Here is a 19,513-nt window from a genome sequence, read left to right on the forward strand (position 1 = left end):
AATTACAAATTTCAAGCTCACTGCTGTAGAACAGGAATCCCAAAATCAATTAGTAAAGTGTTACTTTATCAGCTATCAAGAATGCTGTATTAATTATTTGCATTTATTGCTTAACAATCTCACTAAAGCATTTGTTACCAGAAGTTAAAAAAAACTCAATACAAAGCGCAAGCAACATCATCAGTATTACATCACACAGCATCAGTAACAAAAGCTATAAATCAGTGAAAACATATACTCTTTGGTGTTCAAGTAACAGATCCTCATTTACAACAAACTTCTACATTTCTGCTGATTCCAGTGTAGCACTTAAAACTTGTATTACCCCAGGAATAATCCTAGAGAGCCACTTGATACTACAAACTCTCTGGTTTGGTACTCAACAGCACTCTACAGCATGCAAAAAGACAGACTACCAGGACTAAGAGGGATGGCACGAGAGGAACAGATACAGACTCAATCCCACTTCAATTTCTTGTATGTGTCCCCCTCTTAACGAGTTGTGAAGAAGCAATAAATATACACCATTTGCAGGGCCGCATCTCTGTGCCCGTTTGTTACTGAAATGAATCTACCCTGTTATGATCAAAATATGTGAATTAGTTGTTCAGCTGTCACAAAAAGACCCCAACCAACCAAAAAACCCCCCACCTCCCACCCCCACACACCCCAAAGCAACAAAAGCAAAACCGTACCAAAACACAAAAACGCACGCGGCCCCCTCACCCAAATTAAAGAATCACCACATTACACACTGCATTATTTTGCTCTTGTCTATTCACACAACTACTGAATCATGCCCCTGGCTTACAGGAATTCTGCCGCTCTTACCGTGTACTCCCGTGATTACTAGATCAATTGTGCTAATATCTGAAAGGTCATTTGATACCCCACCATGATTTGAATAGTAATTACATTATTGAAACAGTTTTAAACATAAAGATCAGCTTTGAAACGTTGAGAAATTTGAAGAAAATAGAACAGCTGCATGTTCTACATCTGCCAGCAGTGATACACGGGAGCTAGCTACCATCAGTTTGAAACACAAGAGCAAGAAAAGCAGAATTATGCTATATCAAAGTTTAACAGTCGGTACTCAAACCCTCCTCACCTCCCCAAAGTTACTGGAGGTGCATTCTAGTAAGAGTTTTAAAAAACGAGAATTCAAAAGGAAAGGAAATTTAAGTACAAAAAATTAACTATACCTGAAGCTTCAGACACTAAAGAATTTGGACTTTCATTTGGTTGATTGAGGTAAAAAGTGTAAGGTGGCAAAGCTGCATCAGTAAGGTTTGTCTAAAATTACAAAGGAAAAACAAATTTATAAGGAAAATTGGCAGGCAAGGAAAAAAATATCACAGGCACCATTTTTAAGAAATCGCATGTAAATGTTAGTAGTCTTTTTAAGCATAGAGGTTAAATTTAATCATACAGCACAATCAAAACCTATACACTTTATATTCCAGGCAATCACAGCCAAAAGGAGAACTAAGCTAAGCCACATAATTAAAAGATACTGATATTTTTTAAGGTAACGTACCTGTCCATTTGTGGAGCATTTTTGAGCTTAACTATTACAAAAATACACATTTTGGACAGTCATCTAAACTTTCTTGCTCCTTAAGAGGTGCAAGTATATACAGGGATGACTTACCAATAAAGAGTTACTCTTTCCTCATCCTAAGATTGGAATTTCTTACATTCAGCTGTTATGACTCCACCTACCACAAATCCACAGGTAAACACTGTCTATCATCTCAGATAGACAAGATGCTACATACCCTTCTTCTCATCACTCCAAACTTTCTAAGCAACCTCCCCAGCATTAATCATGGAAACAACTTTGAAAAGGGTGAGACCAACACATGGAAAAACAACCCACAGTATTTAAGATTGGCTACAACTCTCCTCTTCCTTAATCAAAGAAAGAAGTGTCATTCATATAACGCAAAGATACAAGAGCAACTGAGTAAGGGCAGCTAGCTTTAAAATGCTTACCTCACATTGCTCTTTTCTACCATACTTAAGGCTTTCTGTTCCATTACAGCAGCTCTTAGTCTTAGCTTTAGTCACACTACCTAGGAAATTTATATACCTCTTACAACTGAGCACTAAAAGAGGATAGTAACCATTGAGTTAATGAAAGTAAGAAAAAAAATTAGAACTAAAGCTTTTCAAGTTTTTGCATGAAGTACCATCTCACCTCAAGGCTATTTTGTCCCTCTTAATGTTTTTACTTAGGTATTCTCCTTTGCCTAAGGAGGAAGAAAGGAAAATGAAGGGGTATCAACTGAATTCTTACAGAGGAGTAGAAAGACAAAGATACTTTCAAAACCTGAGAGAAAAGTGACAATCCACAGCAGATAAATTTGACTCCTGGTTTGAAATATCCCCTTACAGTAACATCTTGTTTCCACTGACAACAGAAGAGGAGTGGAGACAGCAAGTCCAATCAGCTACCCTCACCCTTTTTGGATCACCCTCACAGTGACCACAGGAAAGAAAACAGACCCTGCCTTGAATCAAGCGATTCATATTTGCTAGCTCTCCTATTCTCTTGTAGGTGGAGTCATTCACAGAGTTGCAGGAATTATTTCCTTAAAAATAGCATAAGGAGAAAGGTGTGTGACAATTAATACACTGAAAGTAATTCCAACACTTCATAGTTACATGCATGATGATTACTCATAATCATGTTGCATAACATCCTTTTGGATCAGGAATATTATGCGTGATTAAACTTTCCTCCCCAAAATAATCAGGTTTGTGGACGTACACAATTATATTTACTCAAGAATGGCGGGGGGGGCCCACAAACCAAATTCTCAAAAAAAGCATTTTTGAGCCAATTCAGCAGTCACAGCAATAGGCATTACTACAAATGGTTCTAAAGAGCCAACTAGGTCTATTGGGGAGTGGGGGTTGGCTGCTTTTAGTAACTAGTGCTGTAATTGTGCTTGGAGTAGTCCAATTTAGCCAAATCATAGTCATACACAGGCACAAAAGAATGTATTATTCTTACATAAACAAAACAAAAAAAAACCACAATCAAAAACCATTTGGATTTTAGCATAAAAAGCTGCTAAGAACACTAAAAAAGCCAAAACTAAACCAAAAACAATCCCTGCAACTTGAAATCCCAATCTGGAAGAATACTACTGTCCTGAACAAAGTGGCTAATGCCTCCACACGCAGAGTTTTCTGTGTACTGAAACAGACATGACCAGCTGAAATCAAAGATCCTTCCAAAAATTACAGGGCACAATAAATTACCATGACCTGAAGCTTAAATTGAGAATGTGACTAGTATCTCTGTAAGGAAAGAGCACGTGCCACTTCGGTAAATTCAGACAAAAATTAGGCAAAGAATAAAATAAGCCAAAATAGCTATGTGAGTAGGTATAGAATGATCCTAGAAGAAAACTCTGCCCACATGAACTTTAAACATAAAAATGGGAACACCACTACTCAAATGCTTAAAGAGAAGTATGAAAGTGCATGCTGAATCAGTACGTACCATAACACTGAAAAAATACCAGCGACAAGAATAAAATTAGAGAAACATCATAAAATAGAGACTTACGTTCTCAAGTGGTAATTTCTTTGCTTGCTCATTTTCTTGCATAGAGTTCACACATACTTCTCCAGCATGTACTCTTTTTGGCTGATTTTGTTTCAACTTTTGTGCCCATGACGTTAAAGATTTACTAGATGGTGAGAAACACACACATGTATTCCCTTTTCAGTGGATATATGAATAAAATTTTTTCTTCAATGTGAAACAAGCCGTTGTGCATTTTTGAGAAATAATATGAAGTAATGAATGCTGAAATGTTTTAGGACTCTTTTTTTGAAAAGTAAAACAAAACACTAACAAAACCAAACTACAAACAAACTGCTGAAAGAAAAGGTGCTAATCAACTGCGTCCATAATCAAAATTGCTTTCCTACTACAAAAAAAAAAAAATCATAACGAAGAGCTCCATATTTTCAGCCAGGCAACCGTTCTTTGGTCTTTTCAAGCAAATACTGATCAAAACCACAAAATCAAGCTGGAACGTAAATGCAGTGTTTTTTCTTATTGTGTTATCAGTCTGGTTGTAAAGATGTCAGCTAAGACACACTAAGGATGCCTTCCAACTCATGAGAATCTTCAAGGATAAAAAAGATCGAAACAAGATATAGAAGGAAACAGAAGAAAAAAAGCAGAAGAACAAAAACAAACGGAGACATCCTGGAATTCTTCTTAAGGGTAGGTGTGGAACAATTTTCCCATTTTGTTAGAAAGTGACATTTTGAAAAACTACATATTGTCCCAGTTTGGGACATACAGTGAAAAAATGAAAAAAGGTTACAATCAAAAATTAAAAAACAACCACCACCACAGTTTGGGCTAACTGAACTATTCTACTTTGGTTTGAATCCTTTCTTCCTTCAAACTGAGTTCATTACACAAAACAGAAAGTAATTCAAAGAAGAAAACTTCTATTTTTTTATAAAAAGGACAAAAAAAAATTTCAAAATTTGTCTTAGAGAGGTTTTTCAAACTGAAAAATACTCTTGAATTGAGCTTCTCCAGCTCTACGTCTCCCTGGCAGTCCATGAATTGCAGCTACCCTCCTCCTGGAACTGATGACATGAATGAAACACTGGAATAAACCCCAACAGAAGGGAGGAAGAGAACGTACATATCAGTGAGGTTATGATCTATCTTGTATGCTGAAAAAAGACATTTCCAAACCAAACTGTCTAAAGGAAGCTGCTTCTGTGCTTTGCTATCTACTAGCAAAATGCAGGTTCATTTTCACAGTTCTCCATTTTCCCAACAGAGAAAAAGTTTTTATCTGTGCAAACTACTATCAGGGACTCACAGGCAACACAGTGTCCGCAATACCTCCGATACTGCTTATGACCACATGAAGCCAGAAGCCACTGCCATTACAGCCTGGTCTGACAGGGAGAGTAAAGTACATTGTATAGAAGTTCTGCGCAACTAGAGCAGTCCTTGGTCAGTATTACTACCACATTATCCTATCTTTAAAAAAGATCTTGGTAGGTCCACCCACCTATTGAATATACAGCGAAACAAAGAAAGATCAAAAAAAAAAAACCAACAGAAAAACCCAAACATGTTTGGCCATTGTCTGACACAAGTTATTACTGTAATGCATGCATATAAGCTAGCAAAGAAGACTGGTTGAGCACAATAGCAAAATATGAGTCATACAAAATTGGTAATCAGCACCTAAAATTCTGGTGTGCAGATAAACACTATATGCAAACTGTATCTTAGCTCATATTTGCAGAAGAAAGTAGATTTTTGTATTTTTCCCTAACACATCTACAACAGAAAAACACTGCAGATGCACAGAAATATTAGGCTAAACAAATGGCTTTATTTACCAAGCAGCATGGTATTTTTTACAATCAAGAGGTTCCATTCAATTCTTGTTTCCAGTTACCAACAGCTGTTTACTGAATGGGGACTGTCTAAAATAAAATATTTGCAAAGTTTATCACTTACCTCGTTTTTTTTCCACATTGAGCTTCATCAATTTTATGTTCAAACTCAGCAGGAAAACCTAAAGTATCATTCCTTCCTGGTGAAAAATTTTCCTCTCTTTTTTTGGGGAAAAATTCTCTTTTATTTTGGACACTGGATTCAGCTGCATCACTCTGCAATACTGCTGCATCACCCTGTCCTTGTGAAGTTTTGTCCGTGTGGTCCGTGCACTTGTTACTGTCATTAGATTCGCTAGGGGTCAGTTCGGAGGCAGAAAGCGTACCATACCCACTATTCATTGAAGCATCGTTTGCAAAACATTCCTGATGCAGATCGGATGCATGTGGCTGACTTTCTGCTTCATTAGATCTAAGTTGGTTGACAATGCACTCATTTTCTTCAAAAGTTTCAGAACGCATTCCCATTTGACTTTCTGGTGATGAAAAAGTGTCTGGAAGCTTGGCAGGCAAACTTCTGCTCTTGCCGGCACGGCAGCTGCTGGTCTGTAATTTCACTAACTGCCTTATCTCATCCTGAATCAGCTAAAGGAAAACAAAAGGCAAAATTCCTATGAGCTCGTGGTACAAATCACATTTATATTTGATGCATCTTCAATTCATGTTATTAGTGAGAGAATTAGAGTACTTATTTCAAATAACCCAAATTTTTGATGTGTAGACATCTCATGCATAAAGTAGATATATGCATACTGTGCATAACAGTAAAATGTCCATGGTAACAATCCTTAATTCCATGCAGTGAATTACAGGGCTCAGTAGTCATTTATTAATGTTAAAAAAAAAACAAACAACCCACAAACCAAACAAACATGCATGCATGTAATCACTACATGCCTTCAGAACTATAGTTACCTACCAGCCAGCTAAAGAAATAGAAACTATCTAGGTATGTCATTAGATGTAGACAAAAGTCTTTTGCTGCATTTAGGTGTAGAAGAATTTACAACTTGGATATACATTTTTAAAGATTGCAAGGACACTTTCAATGGAAGCATAAACCATTACTCTATTACGCTAATAGGAATAATGTACCTCTGTAAGATTATTTGTGTAAAACTTTACTTTAAAATACCTGATTTGGATAATATGTTACTAGGTGGTTCACGTAACACAAAAATCTGCATTTTCATTGTTTTGGTATCTGACGGAGTGGAGCAAACCTGTAATTAAATCACTAGATTTAACAGGTTACTTACTCTTTAGTCTACAATGTCTGCGAAGAGTTATTTCGGGATATTAGATAAGTAATTTTTTTTTTTTAACTTTACAGTTGTGCACTGGCATCGTGCACTGAAACAGCTCTGAGAAACAACGAATGCTTTTGTCAAGCGCTGTGAAATGACTTCATGCCAGGGCCCAGGGCTCTGTCCTTTGGGCAGCGATCAGCACTTCTGCAGTTATATTGAAATTACTGAACTCTGCATGAGCACACAACTCTTATGACACATTACAAGACCAGAGCATATAGCTGTTTTCAAGAACACATTTCAAACTGATTCCCTCTGGGGAAAAAAGACTCGCAATAATTTTAAGAACATGGAACCCTACTAATGTTTTTTTCACAGAACTACAGTACGTTACTCACATACGAATAGCAAGTGGGAAGCACTGATTGAACAAAAATAACTTTTGTTATTTTGAAGTAAAACGTAAGACTTAATGTCAGAGGAACCTACACATAATGCTAGTTAGAACCAAGCCTCATATGTTTTATTAACTTGCAATAATTTAATTTCAGCTCAGTCTTTCCACGAAAAAAAAATAAACTAAATCAAAAAAACAATCCAGGATGAAGATCTTTTGCATTTTAATTCTGTGGTTCAACTCTGTCAGGGAAGGTAGAGAAGGAAGAACAAAAAGTAAGAAACAGAACTGTGGGGGGAAAAACCCCAACCCAAACTAACTGATCAGATTCCCTGCTGACATTTAATCTTTGTCATCAATACTTTGTACAGGCAGTCACAGATAATTCCAAGAGAAGAACAGACCTGGGAAAAATAAGACAACATTTCTGTAGTTTTGGGATTGTAGGTAACTCTTTCTTTAAATCCTCTTTAATAGTCCGGTCTGAGCATGATCCACAGATGGTGATAATTTGTCATTAGCACACTCACCTTCTCGTGTATAAATCACATAAGCCAAGGACTGACCCTGCTGATTCCAAAATGAACTCAAGGTCTTTTGATCCATGTTTTCACATGGATGAAGATGTATTTTTCATAAGCACAGCTGGTCTTGAAACACAGCATAGAGCAAGCCTTATCCCAGAGTCACGTCAATGCTAATACAGCATCTTGCTTTTCTACCCCGAACAGCAGATTGTTACCTTTGTCTTTTTATTATTCTTATTACAATGTGTTGAGTTGCCCGTATTTCAGTATTTTCACTAGGTCACTGGCATACCAGTTTAAGTTTGGAATAGCTCCATCTATTTTATCTAATGCACTCATACAACTGAAAGTAAGTTATATCTGTTGACTTTATATTTAGTGTGGCAATTCATGCAGTTAGTAAGTCGCTGCTGATACCACAAACTCAACTCTTCCAGAGGTAGCCTTTCCTATTAAGAAAGACAAACCGGCAAAGCCAACACAATGGATTAGTCAAGACTACGATTAGCAACAAGTGAATCAAACCACTACAGGAAGAGGAAGGAAATACAAGGGTAAGGAAACACTGGCAGGACAAAAATAACAAGGGTGAGAGGAAGGTGGGGGAGGTGATGGGGGAGAAACAGAGATAGGATAAAAGGACAGTACCTCTTGTTAATTCAGTTCAGGAACTGTTGGTAACTACTAGTGTAGAGGGCATCAGGAAAGGGAAGGGAAAAACAGCAACCAAAATGATGAAGATATTAAGCATTATATATTTATAGAATTACTGGCTTATACATACATGTACATTTCTTCTACTTTAATTGATAAATATGGTTCAGCAAAAATGTCAATCTTCAGGCAGGTCATTTTTCATCCTTAGAAAGGAGACTGTTCAACTGAAGGGTGAAATTAGTGTTCAGCTATTACAGTGAACGCTTTCCTGTGCTATATACTGTCTAGATGAGGGAATGACAAGTTGCATAACATTTTCTAATAAAGAGAACTACAATGTCTCAAAATTAGAAACGATACAGTCTAACAGTTAATAAAAAACAGCTTGTACCTACAAAATCCAATTATAGCGTGGGCATTCTGAACCGAAAGTTTGTGAAAACAAAACAACTGAAAACAAATAATCCAAGAATCTTCACTTCCGAAATGGTTTCTATCAGTTACTTTGTTAATGAGCCAAGGCTTTCTCAAATATACATCCTGTAAATCGGCATTCCAGTCAACCACTTCCATTAACTGCCCGCCTGAATATATTTACAGAAAGAGACAGGGGACCCAGAGACCATACTGCAGTGTTTTGGAGGGGGGTGGGGTTGGGGGGGAGAAAAGAAACATTCAGCCTAACCTACCTACATGAACAAATCATTACTTACTTGGATTTGATGGTGGAACTGCTCTTGCTGGGCAACTATTTGTTCCTGACATTGTTTTTCTATCAGTCTCAATAACTGTAGCCACCTTGTCTATCAAATCACAAAGTGAAATAATTAAAGCACAGTCATATTGCATCTCTTAACTTTTACTCTAGCCACACAATGGTTCTGTAGTCTTATATTTAGGTGTTGACATGATACAAAGTTTAATAACAGCACTGTGGTTGTCCACCCCACAATACATGCAGCCCCCTGTCACGTCAATCAATGGAAACAATTCACTATGGATGCATTCGGTTAAAAAGAGGTCCTTCTAGACAGCAAGATAAACAAGGGAAGAGAGTTCTCCTATTTAAAAAAAAAAAAGTCTTAGAAGTAGAAACAGTTGTCAGGAAAGTATAGTCAAATTTTGGGAAGGTTGATCCCAGTTCAATAAATTATAGACAATTTTCAAACTGATAATTAAACATCCCTATGTCCAGTGAACCATTTGCTCCAATAAGAAACTCTTCCCTTCAACAATCCAGCTAAAGGCCATGATGCATAACTATTTAAACAAAAAAGTAAATTGGAAAAAAAAAAATCAAATATATGGGTTCCTAAAATGTAGTAAAATCTGAATTTTAAAAACTATTTTACGCTAACGTTTATGGAGACTCATACTTGAAGCATAGGACACAGGACATAGAACGCATGTGCCTAGACACAGACATCTATCTACATTCTTTTCTTGGAGCTGTTAAAGAGCACCAAATTAAGCATCTGTCAAGACAGTTTGATGGACCACAGCCAGAAAGCTCAAAAATTCTGCAGGAACAAGCCCGTGGTATGGAAACCTGATGTTCCTTATGGAGACTTAAAATAATAATATAATTTAAAATAAAAAGGACAAAAACAACATTAAAAAAAGGGTTTGAGAGAATTAGCTCACTGAACCAAATTATGATTTTTGTGTTCTTTTACATCTGGGAACAAACTTATCAACACATGTAAATGTATTCCATTTACAAATGGAATAAATAATTCCACTAAAACAGAGCCAATTTTAGAAAGAAGTCTTCTAATTTCTAGAATCAGTTGAGACCAATTTGAAGTATTACAATTTTAAAGGTTTAAATTTTTCAGTTCAAAAACTTGCAATCTTTAAGTACTGTAACTTTAAAAACCACATTTGTACTGTGAAATACTATAATAAAAAGCTAAGATATTGCAAAAAATTAAGATAAAATTGCAATAAAATCCGTCCATGCGATTGGTTCATACATTCTAAAAGGATTTGTTCCATCATGAACACATACATATATAGATCTTACTGCTAAACTATATCATTAGATCTGTCTTCCAAAATGCAAAGCCAATACATTAATATATTTTTTTTTAATAGACCTTAACATCAAATACCTCACAATTCTTTACAATTTCTGAGTCAGCACTTCCAACATTCTGGATATCCTGCATAAAAGAGGTAAGCAGCTCAACAGATCCAGGTGTTAATGAGGACCTGGTATTCCCTGAGTGACCAGAAACTCCATCAGGATTGGATGAGGGACTTCTAGTGAAACACGAGGAAAAAAACACTTCAATTATTCATTGTGCCAGTTGTCCAACATAGTGGCCAAAATAGTATACTACATATGTTATGCAGCCATAGAAGAATCACACACCTAATTTACAGTGTGACTCTCATCATGCTGAAAAATCCCTGATACCTTCAAAAGAATGAGGGTGTTTTTCAAGAAAATGTCAAAGAATCCACAGCATGCTTCACTCTTATCCTACATACTATTAGAATGCAGGAGCTTTTCAAGAAGAGAGACGGCATAATCAGCACAGGTATTACTGCTCACTAGTACAAACATCATTAAATACAGCTCTTCAAACCTATGCACTTCACAGATTCTGAGGTCAGAAGCTTACAGATATAAGCTTCTGTGTAACAATGACTGATGAAGTCCAAGACTACTGCTTCCTTTGAGACATTACACACGCAGTAAGCAACTTCTATTTCTCATCTTAACAGGTCAGTCAAGAAGAGCCTTTCCTAATCTGTTGCTTAGGCCATTAGTCCCTGTTTGCACTTCATATTCACTGGGAATACCTTGGGCATCGAACAGAAGAACAGTTCGGTTTTTCTAAGCTGCTGTTCTCTACAAATGACTTAGCATAACGCATGATCTTTCCAAAGAATGATCTCTAACAATTTGTCCAAGACAGGTTCCCCCCCCATTCTAAGAGACACAAGTTTTTAAGGGAGACTTAACAGTTCTTTCAGTAAGGCTTTTCTCATTAAGGGTTATACCCATAAATGTAAGAGAGACCCAAACCAAACCCACCCCTAAAATATATTGCAGAGTATTATATGTTATTTCACCCTAGTAACAATGTTACTGTAAAAGCATACTAAGCAAAACAAAAATAATAAAAATAATTGTTAGGAATTCCTTCACCACATTACCTGTTACAGTTCAAGTTACAGACAGAGCTGTGGGTATTTCTGAGATCAGAGCCTGCAGAAGATGAAGGGATTTCTTGTACAGTATTCACCACATCACAGTTTTCCATATCTTAGGCCCAAGTATGACATTACCCTGAAAATAAAAAGAAGTAAGCATCACCTTCATGTTTTAAAAAGACATTTGAGTTTGTTGTTTGAAGAAACAGAAATTTATTATAGACACAGTTGTTTCAGCCAAACCACCCCAGAAAGCACTAGCATTCCACAACCAACCTCCCTTCCTTGTCCCATGCCATGCTTGCAAACAGGTCTTATTCATTCAGCCTTGGGCTTGCTGGGACTCCCACAAATTGGAGAGACTCCTAGCTGTGTATCACACATCTAGACTGGGCTGTAAAAGGTGTCTGAACCCAAAGCATTCCGGACAGAACAGTGTTGTTGGGGGTCTGGTTGGTTGGTTTTTTAAATCTGAGGCTCCACAGACTGTTTTCGAGACTTCTGCAAAAGGGCCTATGATTAATGTATTTAAATCCACTGAACGGGGATCTGCGCCCTCACTGGAAGAAACACACCCCCCAAAAAATAAAATCAAGACCACTGAGTTAGTGTCATTCACTAATGGCACCCACTGCCATTTGTGCGTGTAATATTTGGCCTACTTTAACAGAACACTTGTTTTATTGTTACTATAGAACATTAATTCAAAAAGCTTTGTAACTGTTTTGAGCTATGTTTCTTACCAATTAACAATAAAATGTAGTCAAACAGGAATCCCACAACAGTTTAAAACAGCAGCTGGTTAACTGAAAGTATCATAAATAAATAAATACAGAATACTTGTACGATGGTCTTACAGCACTGAAAGCAGCAGTTTACAAGAATGGCTGTAGAGAGACTAAAATATTCTTCCAGTTTCCGTATTTTCACCAAGAAAACACTTGAAATACACCGAGTAATCAGATAGTCTATAGTGCCTATTTCAGCATCTTCTATACCCTGGTGAATTCATACTGTGTTCCAGCACTGAAAAAAAACCTTATGATCATTTCACAGATGAAGAACAAAAAGAGACATTAAGAAATATCATCTTAGTAGTCTGTGATAATACTAAGAAGAAATCCCTGCTGCCTTAAGGAAGCACAACACCTTCAAAGCACAACCATTCTTCTTTACAGGGCTTGCAAGGACATGCTACTAGCTTTTACAGATTTATGTTTTCATTATTTCTAAGTACATAGAGATGTATCTCTAACAGATAGTTTCACAAGTATAAAAAAATTATTTCCATCAGCAGTAAACTGATGGACAACAGTCCATTTTTTCCCTGGTTTACTGGAGCCTGTTTGGCTTTAGCAGAAATGTTTTCCAGGTACTCACTCAACCTATCTTCTTCAGGTAGGGCTGAAAACGCAAGAATTGGAAGGAAGTTATCACAGATACACACATCACTTTGGCAGAGCTTCTTGGAATAAATGAAAGAAGAAGAAGAAAAAAGCCTTTCTTCTTTTTCTAGTGGTCAGAAGTCTGGAAAACTTGGAGGTTACCAGGCACCCAACCTGACAGATAAAGCAGAGCTGCGAGTGCCTCTGGAGCAGCTGGATGGCAATGGTGGGGGCTACGCTGGTCCCCCCATCTCCCTGGGATGAAATCACGGGTGGCCTATCTCAGCAGCACAGCAGATGGGTGGGACTTAGCTGTGACACAGGCTCGTTTCATAACCTCATTAGAAGTCTGCTCGCAATATTAAAAAAATATTAATTGAGCTATAACTGGGCTGAGGAACAGCTCGGTTGTCATCTGTTGTTTCCATAGCACAGAACCGTCCTTATACGGCCCAAGTCTCCACATAAAGGAACAGAATTTTAAAAACCAAGCTGCTAATTTTGACTCCTAATTATCAGAGCTGATTTCGATGCAAACACCGGGGCCGGCAGTTCTGCATCCCTTCCCGAGCGAGCGCCGATCATTGCCGTTCCTCGCGGATCGCCAAGGGGTGACCGGGCGCCGGGGTTCCCTCCGCCGGGCCCAACCCCCGGCTTCCCGAGGGACCCCGAAAGGCGACAACGAGGCCAGAGAGTTCTAAAGCCCCGCTCCCCTCAGGGGTCGCCCCGGCCCCAGAGCCGAGCCCCGTGTCGGGACCCCCTCTACACCCCTGCCCCCCCCCACAAGTCACCCCCTCCCCCAGCTCTGCTCCCCCTCAGGGACGCCGCCCTCACCGCCCCCTCCTCAGGTCAAGCTCCGCCCCCACGTTCCCATTGGGCGGCTGCCCCTCGCGCTCTGGGATGTTGACAGCGCCACCGCCTTGGATTGGATGGCGGGACCGCCACTCGCCGTGGAAAGGGGCGGGGTGGCGGAGGCAGCCTCGCGGCGATGGGAGGCGGCCAAGCGCCGCGGCGCTGCCGGCTGCGGCCCCATCAGCTGCCCTCAGAGCTCGCCCAATTCCTACCCGCATTTCTGGAAGCCTACGAGGAGGCGTCCGCAGCGACCCAAGAGCCGCCTCCTCCGGCGACCGTTAGGCGATAAACAGGCGCGGCCCGCCGCCTCCTCCTCGGCGATTGGCGGCCGAGTTTCGAACGTGGTGGGGTAGAGGGCACTCAAGGCAGAGCCCAGCTCGGCAATTGGCCGTCTTGACCGCGCGCCAGGCCGCGCCTTCCACTCCCATTCGCTACGCAGAAAAGTACGCGCGCCGTCGCGAGGGGATTGGCTAGTGCGGATACGCGCCGCACGGTTTCACAGAAACTGATTGGTAGTGGATGGAAGTCGCGCGTAAACCCGCCCCTCGCGCAGGCATTGGCTTCCCAAGTGCCAATTAGCCCGGCGGTAACGCTCTCCTCCGTGAGGAGCGCATGCGAAGATGCGCGGGACTGCATCGGGTGGCGCGGGGCTGGGCCGTCCAGAGCGCCTGCGTAGAGTGGGGCGGGAGGGGGTGGTGTTTGACCCGGCTGAGTCGCCTGAGGTAAGAGGTGGCGGCGTGGGGTTGCCCCGGGCTGGCGGGGACGTGCCTCGGCTCCTCCCGAGCAGCTCTGGGAGCTGGCCCCGCCTTGTCACCGACTGCCCCGGCGGCCGGGGTGCGGCGAGGCCCGGTTGATGACTTCATCCCGGCGGGGAGGCGGTGGGCCTGGGCGGGCTGGGGCAGGGGTCGCGGCGCAGGGATGGCGAAGCTGCAGGTCTCGTTCGGCCGCTGCCCGTCCCTCGTTACCGGCTACGGCAGCGCGCCCCTTCGGGCGCCCGGCGCCTGTCACGGCGTGCCGGAGCCTCTGCTGAGATCTTGCCGCTCGCTTTGTTGTCCTCGACGTACGGGGCAACAAATGCAGTTATTCGAGTAAGTTTGTCAGCAAAACAGTTGTTTTAAAACACAGTTTAATTAACGCTGCAGAGTGCGTCGTGTATCGTCGCCCTGCATCCTTTCCAGTGACGCTGAGAACGGCTGGTCACTTCTGTAACTGTGCTTTAGAAATGGGAGATCAGTGTTCTTACTGACACAGCTCTTCTGTAGCCTGTGCTTTAAAATCTCAAAAGCACAGCCTTTTTTTTATTTGAATAAATAAAGCATTACTAAGATCTTCTTTACACTGCAAGGCAGTTGTTTCTTGGAGACTTTCTGTGCTAAGTGAAATATCAAGAAAACTTTATAGTATTTTCTAAGTTTAGGCTTGTTTTATAGCTGTAGTGTCAAGTAGTAGAAAGAGGCTCACAGTGAACATAATCTTTTTACCTTGACTTAGATGTTAAGATCTGGCAGCTCGGAGCATTGTCAGTCGTGGTTTCAAAACAGGCTGCCTCACACGGGCAGTGCCTGTACCAAAGCTGGTGTTAGTAAAGCCTCACTTCAGGATTAGGTAGGAGTTCTGATTTTTTTCTGCATGTTTTTTGCAGGGGGGAAAAAAGTTACTACTGTCTAGTGCCACCAAGTGGACGTCTTTACTTGCCAATATAAGCTTTCTTAAAATTATTTTTATTTCAACAGTTATGTTCAACTTCTATGAATGTTTATTGCTAAGCGCTGCTTCTTCACATGCTGAAGCATTTTCTTCTGAACCAAATAAAATATTTCAAGCATAACAGTATGTATTGTTTTAATTGCTTCCCTAACACCTTGCTCAAGAGTGCTGTTTGACAGCAGCAGAACCTGACACTCCTCATACTTCATGCGGATAATGTGCACTTCCACGGGCACTCTTCTGCCTTTGTTAATAACCTGACCTGGGAAAAACCACCATGTGAAGTAGCAGTTGAAAACTCGGTAGTCTGTTTACTCCTCCAGTCTTTTTCCTCCATCAAAGCCATATAATGAACTATATAGAACGTTATGAGAGCAGAGTGGGATGGGCAAGCTTGGTAACAGGATCAACGTAGAAGAATACTTCTGATTTGAAATGGAGTTTTCCACATTGCTGGATTAGACAGCTTGCCAAATCCTATGCATACTAGAGCCCCACATCAGAATTTGGAAGGTGCTGTAATGGAGCAAGGTCAACAGACCAGTCTAGGTCATGTCGCCTGGTTAGATAAGGGTTACTCTGTTTCCTGTACTAAAGGAGTCTCAGAACTCAAGATCATAACTCAATCTGTAACTGTAAATATACATACCGGAGCTCTGCCGTACCATTGCTTGGCTGTTTTGACTGAGCAGTCATGTATCGTTCTTAGAAGTAAAAATCCATCTTTGCATTCTGACTTGTTTAAACTACTCAAGCTTTGTTCTGCCAGGTCTGACTTCTGATATCCATATCCTTGGGCCAGGAATGTTCTACATGCACACTTGTTCTTGTTTTGTTTTCCCTTCACCTCCTCTTTGCAGTCTTCCATGACTCTAAGTCACAGAGCATGGGAAGTCAAGATGTTACTAGGCCAGTTACAGTATGTGAATGTGCTGCTCTTCCCAGCAGGTCTGTTTCAGTAGCTTAGAGCGCTGTTTAAGGCAATCTTCCAGGAGGATTCCTGCTCCTGCCCCTGTCCTCCCTTGATGTAGTTCAAACATGTGTCAACATGTGAACTGTTGGTACTGTTGCCAGCAAGACACAACCTGGGCCTGAGCAGAGTGTCAGCAAAGGCTTCTGGGCCAGGTGGTGCAGTCAGACTGCAAGATAGAAATGTCCTCTTTCTTCTCCTTTTTTTTAAGGTATCTTTAGTATTTTCCAAGTGTTGGTAGGAGTACTAATTTATTTACTCTTTCCCAGATTGCTTTCAACAACAAAAGAATAATCTTGACTATTATAGAAACCTAACTGCAATGAGAACTGAAATTCCATTTGGAATGGTAAATATTTCATGGCAAATGCCTATGAAACCAGTTTGAATATCCTTGCAAATAAATCTGAATATCAAAGTATTGCTCAAGATGTGTAGCTAAACTAGATAATCTTAAAACAAGGATTCTCACAGCAAACTCCATTCCCCACCTGTATTTCAGATTTCATCCTGGAGAAACTGTGTCCTCTTTTCTGTATGACCGTTCCAAGTTTATTTCATTTCACATTCTTACTGCGGGAAGTACTAACACCATCGTGGAGACCATGGATTTTGAGGAAGCAGCAATTTTCTCTGCCCAGAGTGCCCTCACTTCAGGCAGCAGGAAAGAAGGACTCTTTCAATCTCCTTGGACTAACTGAGGCAGAACTGAAAGAACAGTTTGTAAGAGGTGACGGCCCAGGAGGTCAAGCCACAAATAAGACAAACAACTGTGTTGTCTTGAAGCATATTCCATCTGGGATTGTAGTAAAGGTAATTATATCTTATTTCATTAAGTCACAAATTGTATCATGTGCTCCAAGTCTCCTTTCATAGTAAAGCATAATCACAGCGCAAATGTCAGAGAAAAAGCTTATATGTATTGTAAAGAATCTCAGCAAGAAGCGGTTTTGGCTCTCAGTAGCTGAATAAGCTTGGGGCTGTAGCTGGTGTTCCTGGCTTGGACATGTGGTACTATTTTGTAGTTCAAATACAAGGTATCTTTGTTACAGCTGCCTTCAGTGGCAGCTATCACATTCCTCTCCCTCTTGTGAGTTAATTAGAACGTCTTCCTTAACAAGTTATCGTACTCACTTTGGATTCTTTTTAAGCATTGCTCTGACTGACTTCTTGTGGATTAATGCTTTGAAATTGATCTTTGCTTCCTTATCACAAGGGGAAGATGCAGTTCTGTTAAACTCAGAAGAAAATTTCCAAGGTAATATGGGAGCAGTCGTCTTTGCTGACAGAATTAAAGATTAACACAAAAGCCAGTCTGACAAGTTACAGTAGTACAATAATTACTAGGTAGCCTCTCCAAAATATCACCTGGACACAAAAGTTCCAGCAGTTCTTGGTAGGAGGGTGCTTGTGGCTTGGGAAGAGGAGAGTTTCTTTACTGTAATGGCAGGAATACGTAGACCGAAAGGGAGAGCAGAATAAACAGATTAAGTTCCAGTAAATATGTCCTATTTTATTTCTTCAGTGTCATCAAACAAGATCAGTGGAGCAGAACCGGAAGATAGCCAGAGAAATCCTGCAGCAAAAAGTTGACCTCTTCTACAAAGGTGAAGACAGTGATGTTTTTAAAGAAAAGAAAGCATCAGAGAAGAAGAAGCAAGAGAAAAAAAGACGAGCAAAGGAAAACCTAGAAAGGAAAAGGCATTTTAAAGAGATGCAACAATCAGATAAGAAATAAATATGTGAAGTACTTACTTGCCCTATCAGGGTAAGGGAAGTGTTTGTCATTATGCCTAAACAGTTTTCAAACTGACAGATGATGTATGGCTTCATAAGCACAACTGAAATACCAAGTAGTGACCTGCTGTTAGGGTAAAACCAAAGTGACAGAAGCAGTCGTGTGTTCCTGCTTTGGTCTGCCATCATCTCAGTAATCACACTTAGCAATCGGGTTTTCTGCCAAAGTCAGAAGGTGATAAACCAATCCTTGTTAAAAAGGAACTACTGACTTTCCACCATTGTTAATAGAGACAGAAACAATTCAACAGCTCTCCTTCTCCCTGGATGATACCCTATGATGCTGTGTAGGAGTTCCAATACATACAGAGAACAGCCCTCAAAGGCTGTAATGTTCCATCCTCACTCAGGCAACACCTCTGCTGACATAAATCCTTTATAAAGGTTGCCCAGGTTCAGGTGCTGGTTTTGGTGGTGTGAACAGACACGCTGATCCAAGAGACACCAGCCACTGGATGCTTCCTTCACTTCTGTTGGCTGAACAAATGCTGTCCTACTCCATTCAGAATTAAATTTAAACAGAAGCTTTACAAATCTTGTCTGGAGTGGTGATGAGCATCGGGGGGACAGGCACTCCTGCAAGGGAGGCTTGGTCAGTCACATTCTTCCAGTTCAAAGGTAAAATTGGGCTGTTACAAAGAGCAGTGTCTGTTGGAAGCTGCCTCCCAAGGCAACAGAATGCAGTTCATCCAAGCTGTGACGTAATTAACTTTGTCTCTTAATACTGCATTTTCTTCAAGAATCCATAGCTCCATATACATCATGATTCTGTGATATATTAGATATCCCAGATATCCCATGTTCCTTAGGATTTAGATTTGATTGTACAACAGTGAATTACAGCCATTTATTACATTTATGTCATGCTGTGGTTAAGCTTGGGCATTTTGGTATCTTCGCTCATTTTGTGAGTTTCCCATTTTATGGAAATACAGGCAGCTGCTTTCCTTTGTTACTGTTACTTTGGAGCCACTAGTGAAGCGTACCTCCCTACTTTGGTCCTGTTAAGAACTCTTTAATTGCTTAACCAGAACTTCTAATTTTTGGGCAGCACCCTCACTGGCTGCCATGGAGTTCTCACCTTCCACAGCAAAGGGAGAGTGCTTTGAGAACCGAAGCCATAGTACGTATTTTGAAAGCGATGGAGACTCCTAGTAACTACACCACCTTCTTGCAGAGATCTGCTGCGGCCAGACTGTACCACGGATGGAAACTCTCCAGCAATGTGCAGGCCCGCTCCCTTGTCTGCTCCTGAACTTGAGCCTCCTGCATGAAGAATTAAATCTTTTACCTGTTTAGAGTTCTTGTTCATGGAGTATGAATCTGATTAAAGTGACTGTACATAG

The 19,513-nt window shown here is 40.4% G+C and overlaps 2 protein-coding genes across 8 annotated transcripts in view; one reads left to right on the plus strand and one right to left on the minus strand.

Annotated features, from left to right (window-relative positions):
* MPHOSPH9 (M-phase phosphoprotein 9) overlaps window positions 1-14,102 on the minus strand; it is a 32,524-nt gene extending 18,422 nt beyond the window's left edge. For 2 of the 6 annotated variants that reach the window (XR_012663270.1, XM_075110821.1), the window contains exons 1-7: window positions 13,906-14,102; window positions 11,460-11,592; window positions 10,406-10,556; window positions 9,005-9,094; window positions 5,525-6,045; window positions 3,584-3,707; window positions 1,206-1,296 (exon numbers count right to left, since the gene is read on the minus strand). Coding sequence is in view for 5 of the 6 variants with exons in the window: in XM_075110821.1 (XP_074966922.1) it covers window positions 1,206-1,296; window positions 3,584-3,707; window positions 5,525-6,045; window positions 9,005-9,094; window positions 10,406-10,556; window positions 11,460-11,566 (1,084 nt within the window). In the remaining variant the exon portion in view is untranslated. Of the gene's footprint in view, window positions 1-1,205; window positions 1,297-3,583; window positions 3,708-5,524; window positions 6,046-8,282; window positions 8,384-8,418; window positions 8,483-9,004; window positions 9,095-10,405; window positions 10,557-11,459; window positions 11,593-12,313; window positions 13,543-13,905 lie in introns of those variants that run through there. The other 4 variants (XM_075110817.1, XM_075110818.1, XM_075110820.1 and 1 more) reach the window with 4 other exon arrangements.
* Window positions 14,103-14,334: 232 nt separating this feature from the next.
* MTRFR (mitochondrial translation release factor in rescue) lies at window positions 14,335-19,465 on the plus strand. Of its 2 annotated transcripts, XM_075110823.1 has the most exons (4): window positions 14,335-14,415; window positions 16,873-17,183; window positions 17,896-18,138; window positions 19,345-19,465. In XM_075110823.1, the coding sequence occupies exons 2-3, from the start codon at window positions 16,908-16,910 to the stop codon at window positions 18,106-18,108; spliced, it is 489 nt and encodes a 162-aa protein (XP_074966924.1). In that variant the 5' UTR covers window positions 14,335-14,415; window positions 16,873-16,907; the 3' UTR covers window positions 18,109-18,138; window positions 19,345-19,465. The 2 variants fall into 2 exon arrangements, with proteins under 2 accessions (XP_074966924.1, XP_074966923.1); XM_075110822.1 differs by lacking the exons at window positions 14,335-14,415; window positions 19,345-19,465 and adding an exon at window positions 16,606-16,719 and having other exon boundaries at window positions 17,896-18,131.
* Window positions 19,466-19,513: the final 48 nt, after the last annotated feature.

The sequence above is a fragment of the Phalacrocorax aristotelis genome, chromosome 15 (genome assembly GCF_949628215.1).
Source record: "Phalacrocorax aristotelis chromosome 15, bGulAri2.1, whole genome shotgun sequence".
In the NCBI taxonomy this organism is placed as follows: Eukaryota; Metazoa; Chordata; class Aves; order Suliformes; family Phalacrocoracidae; genus Phalacrocorax; species Phalacrocorax aristotelis.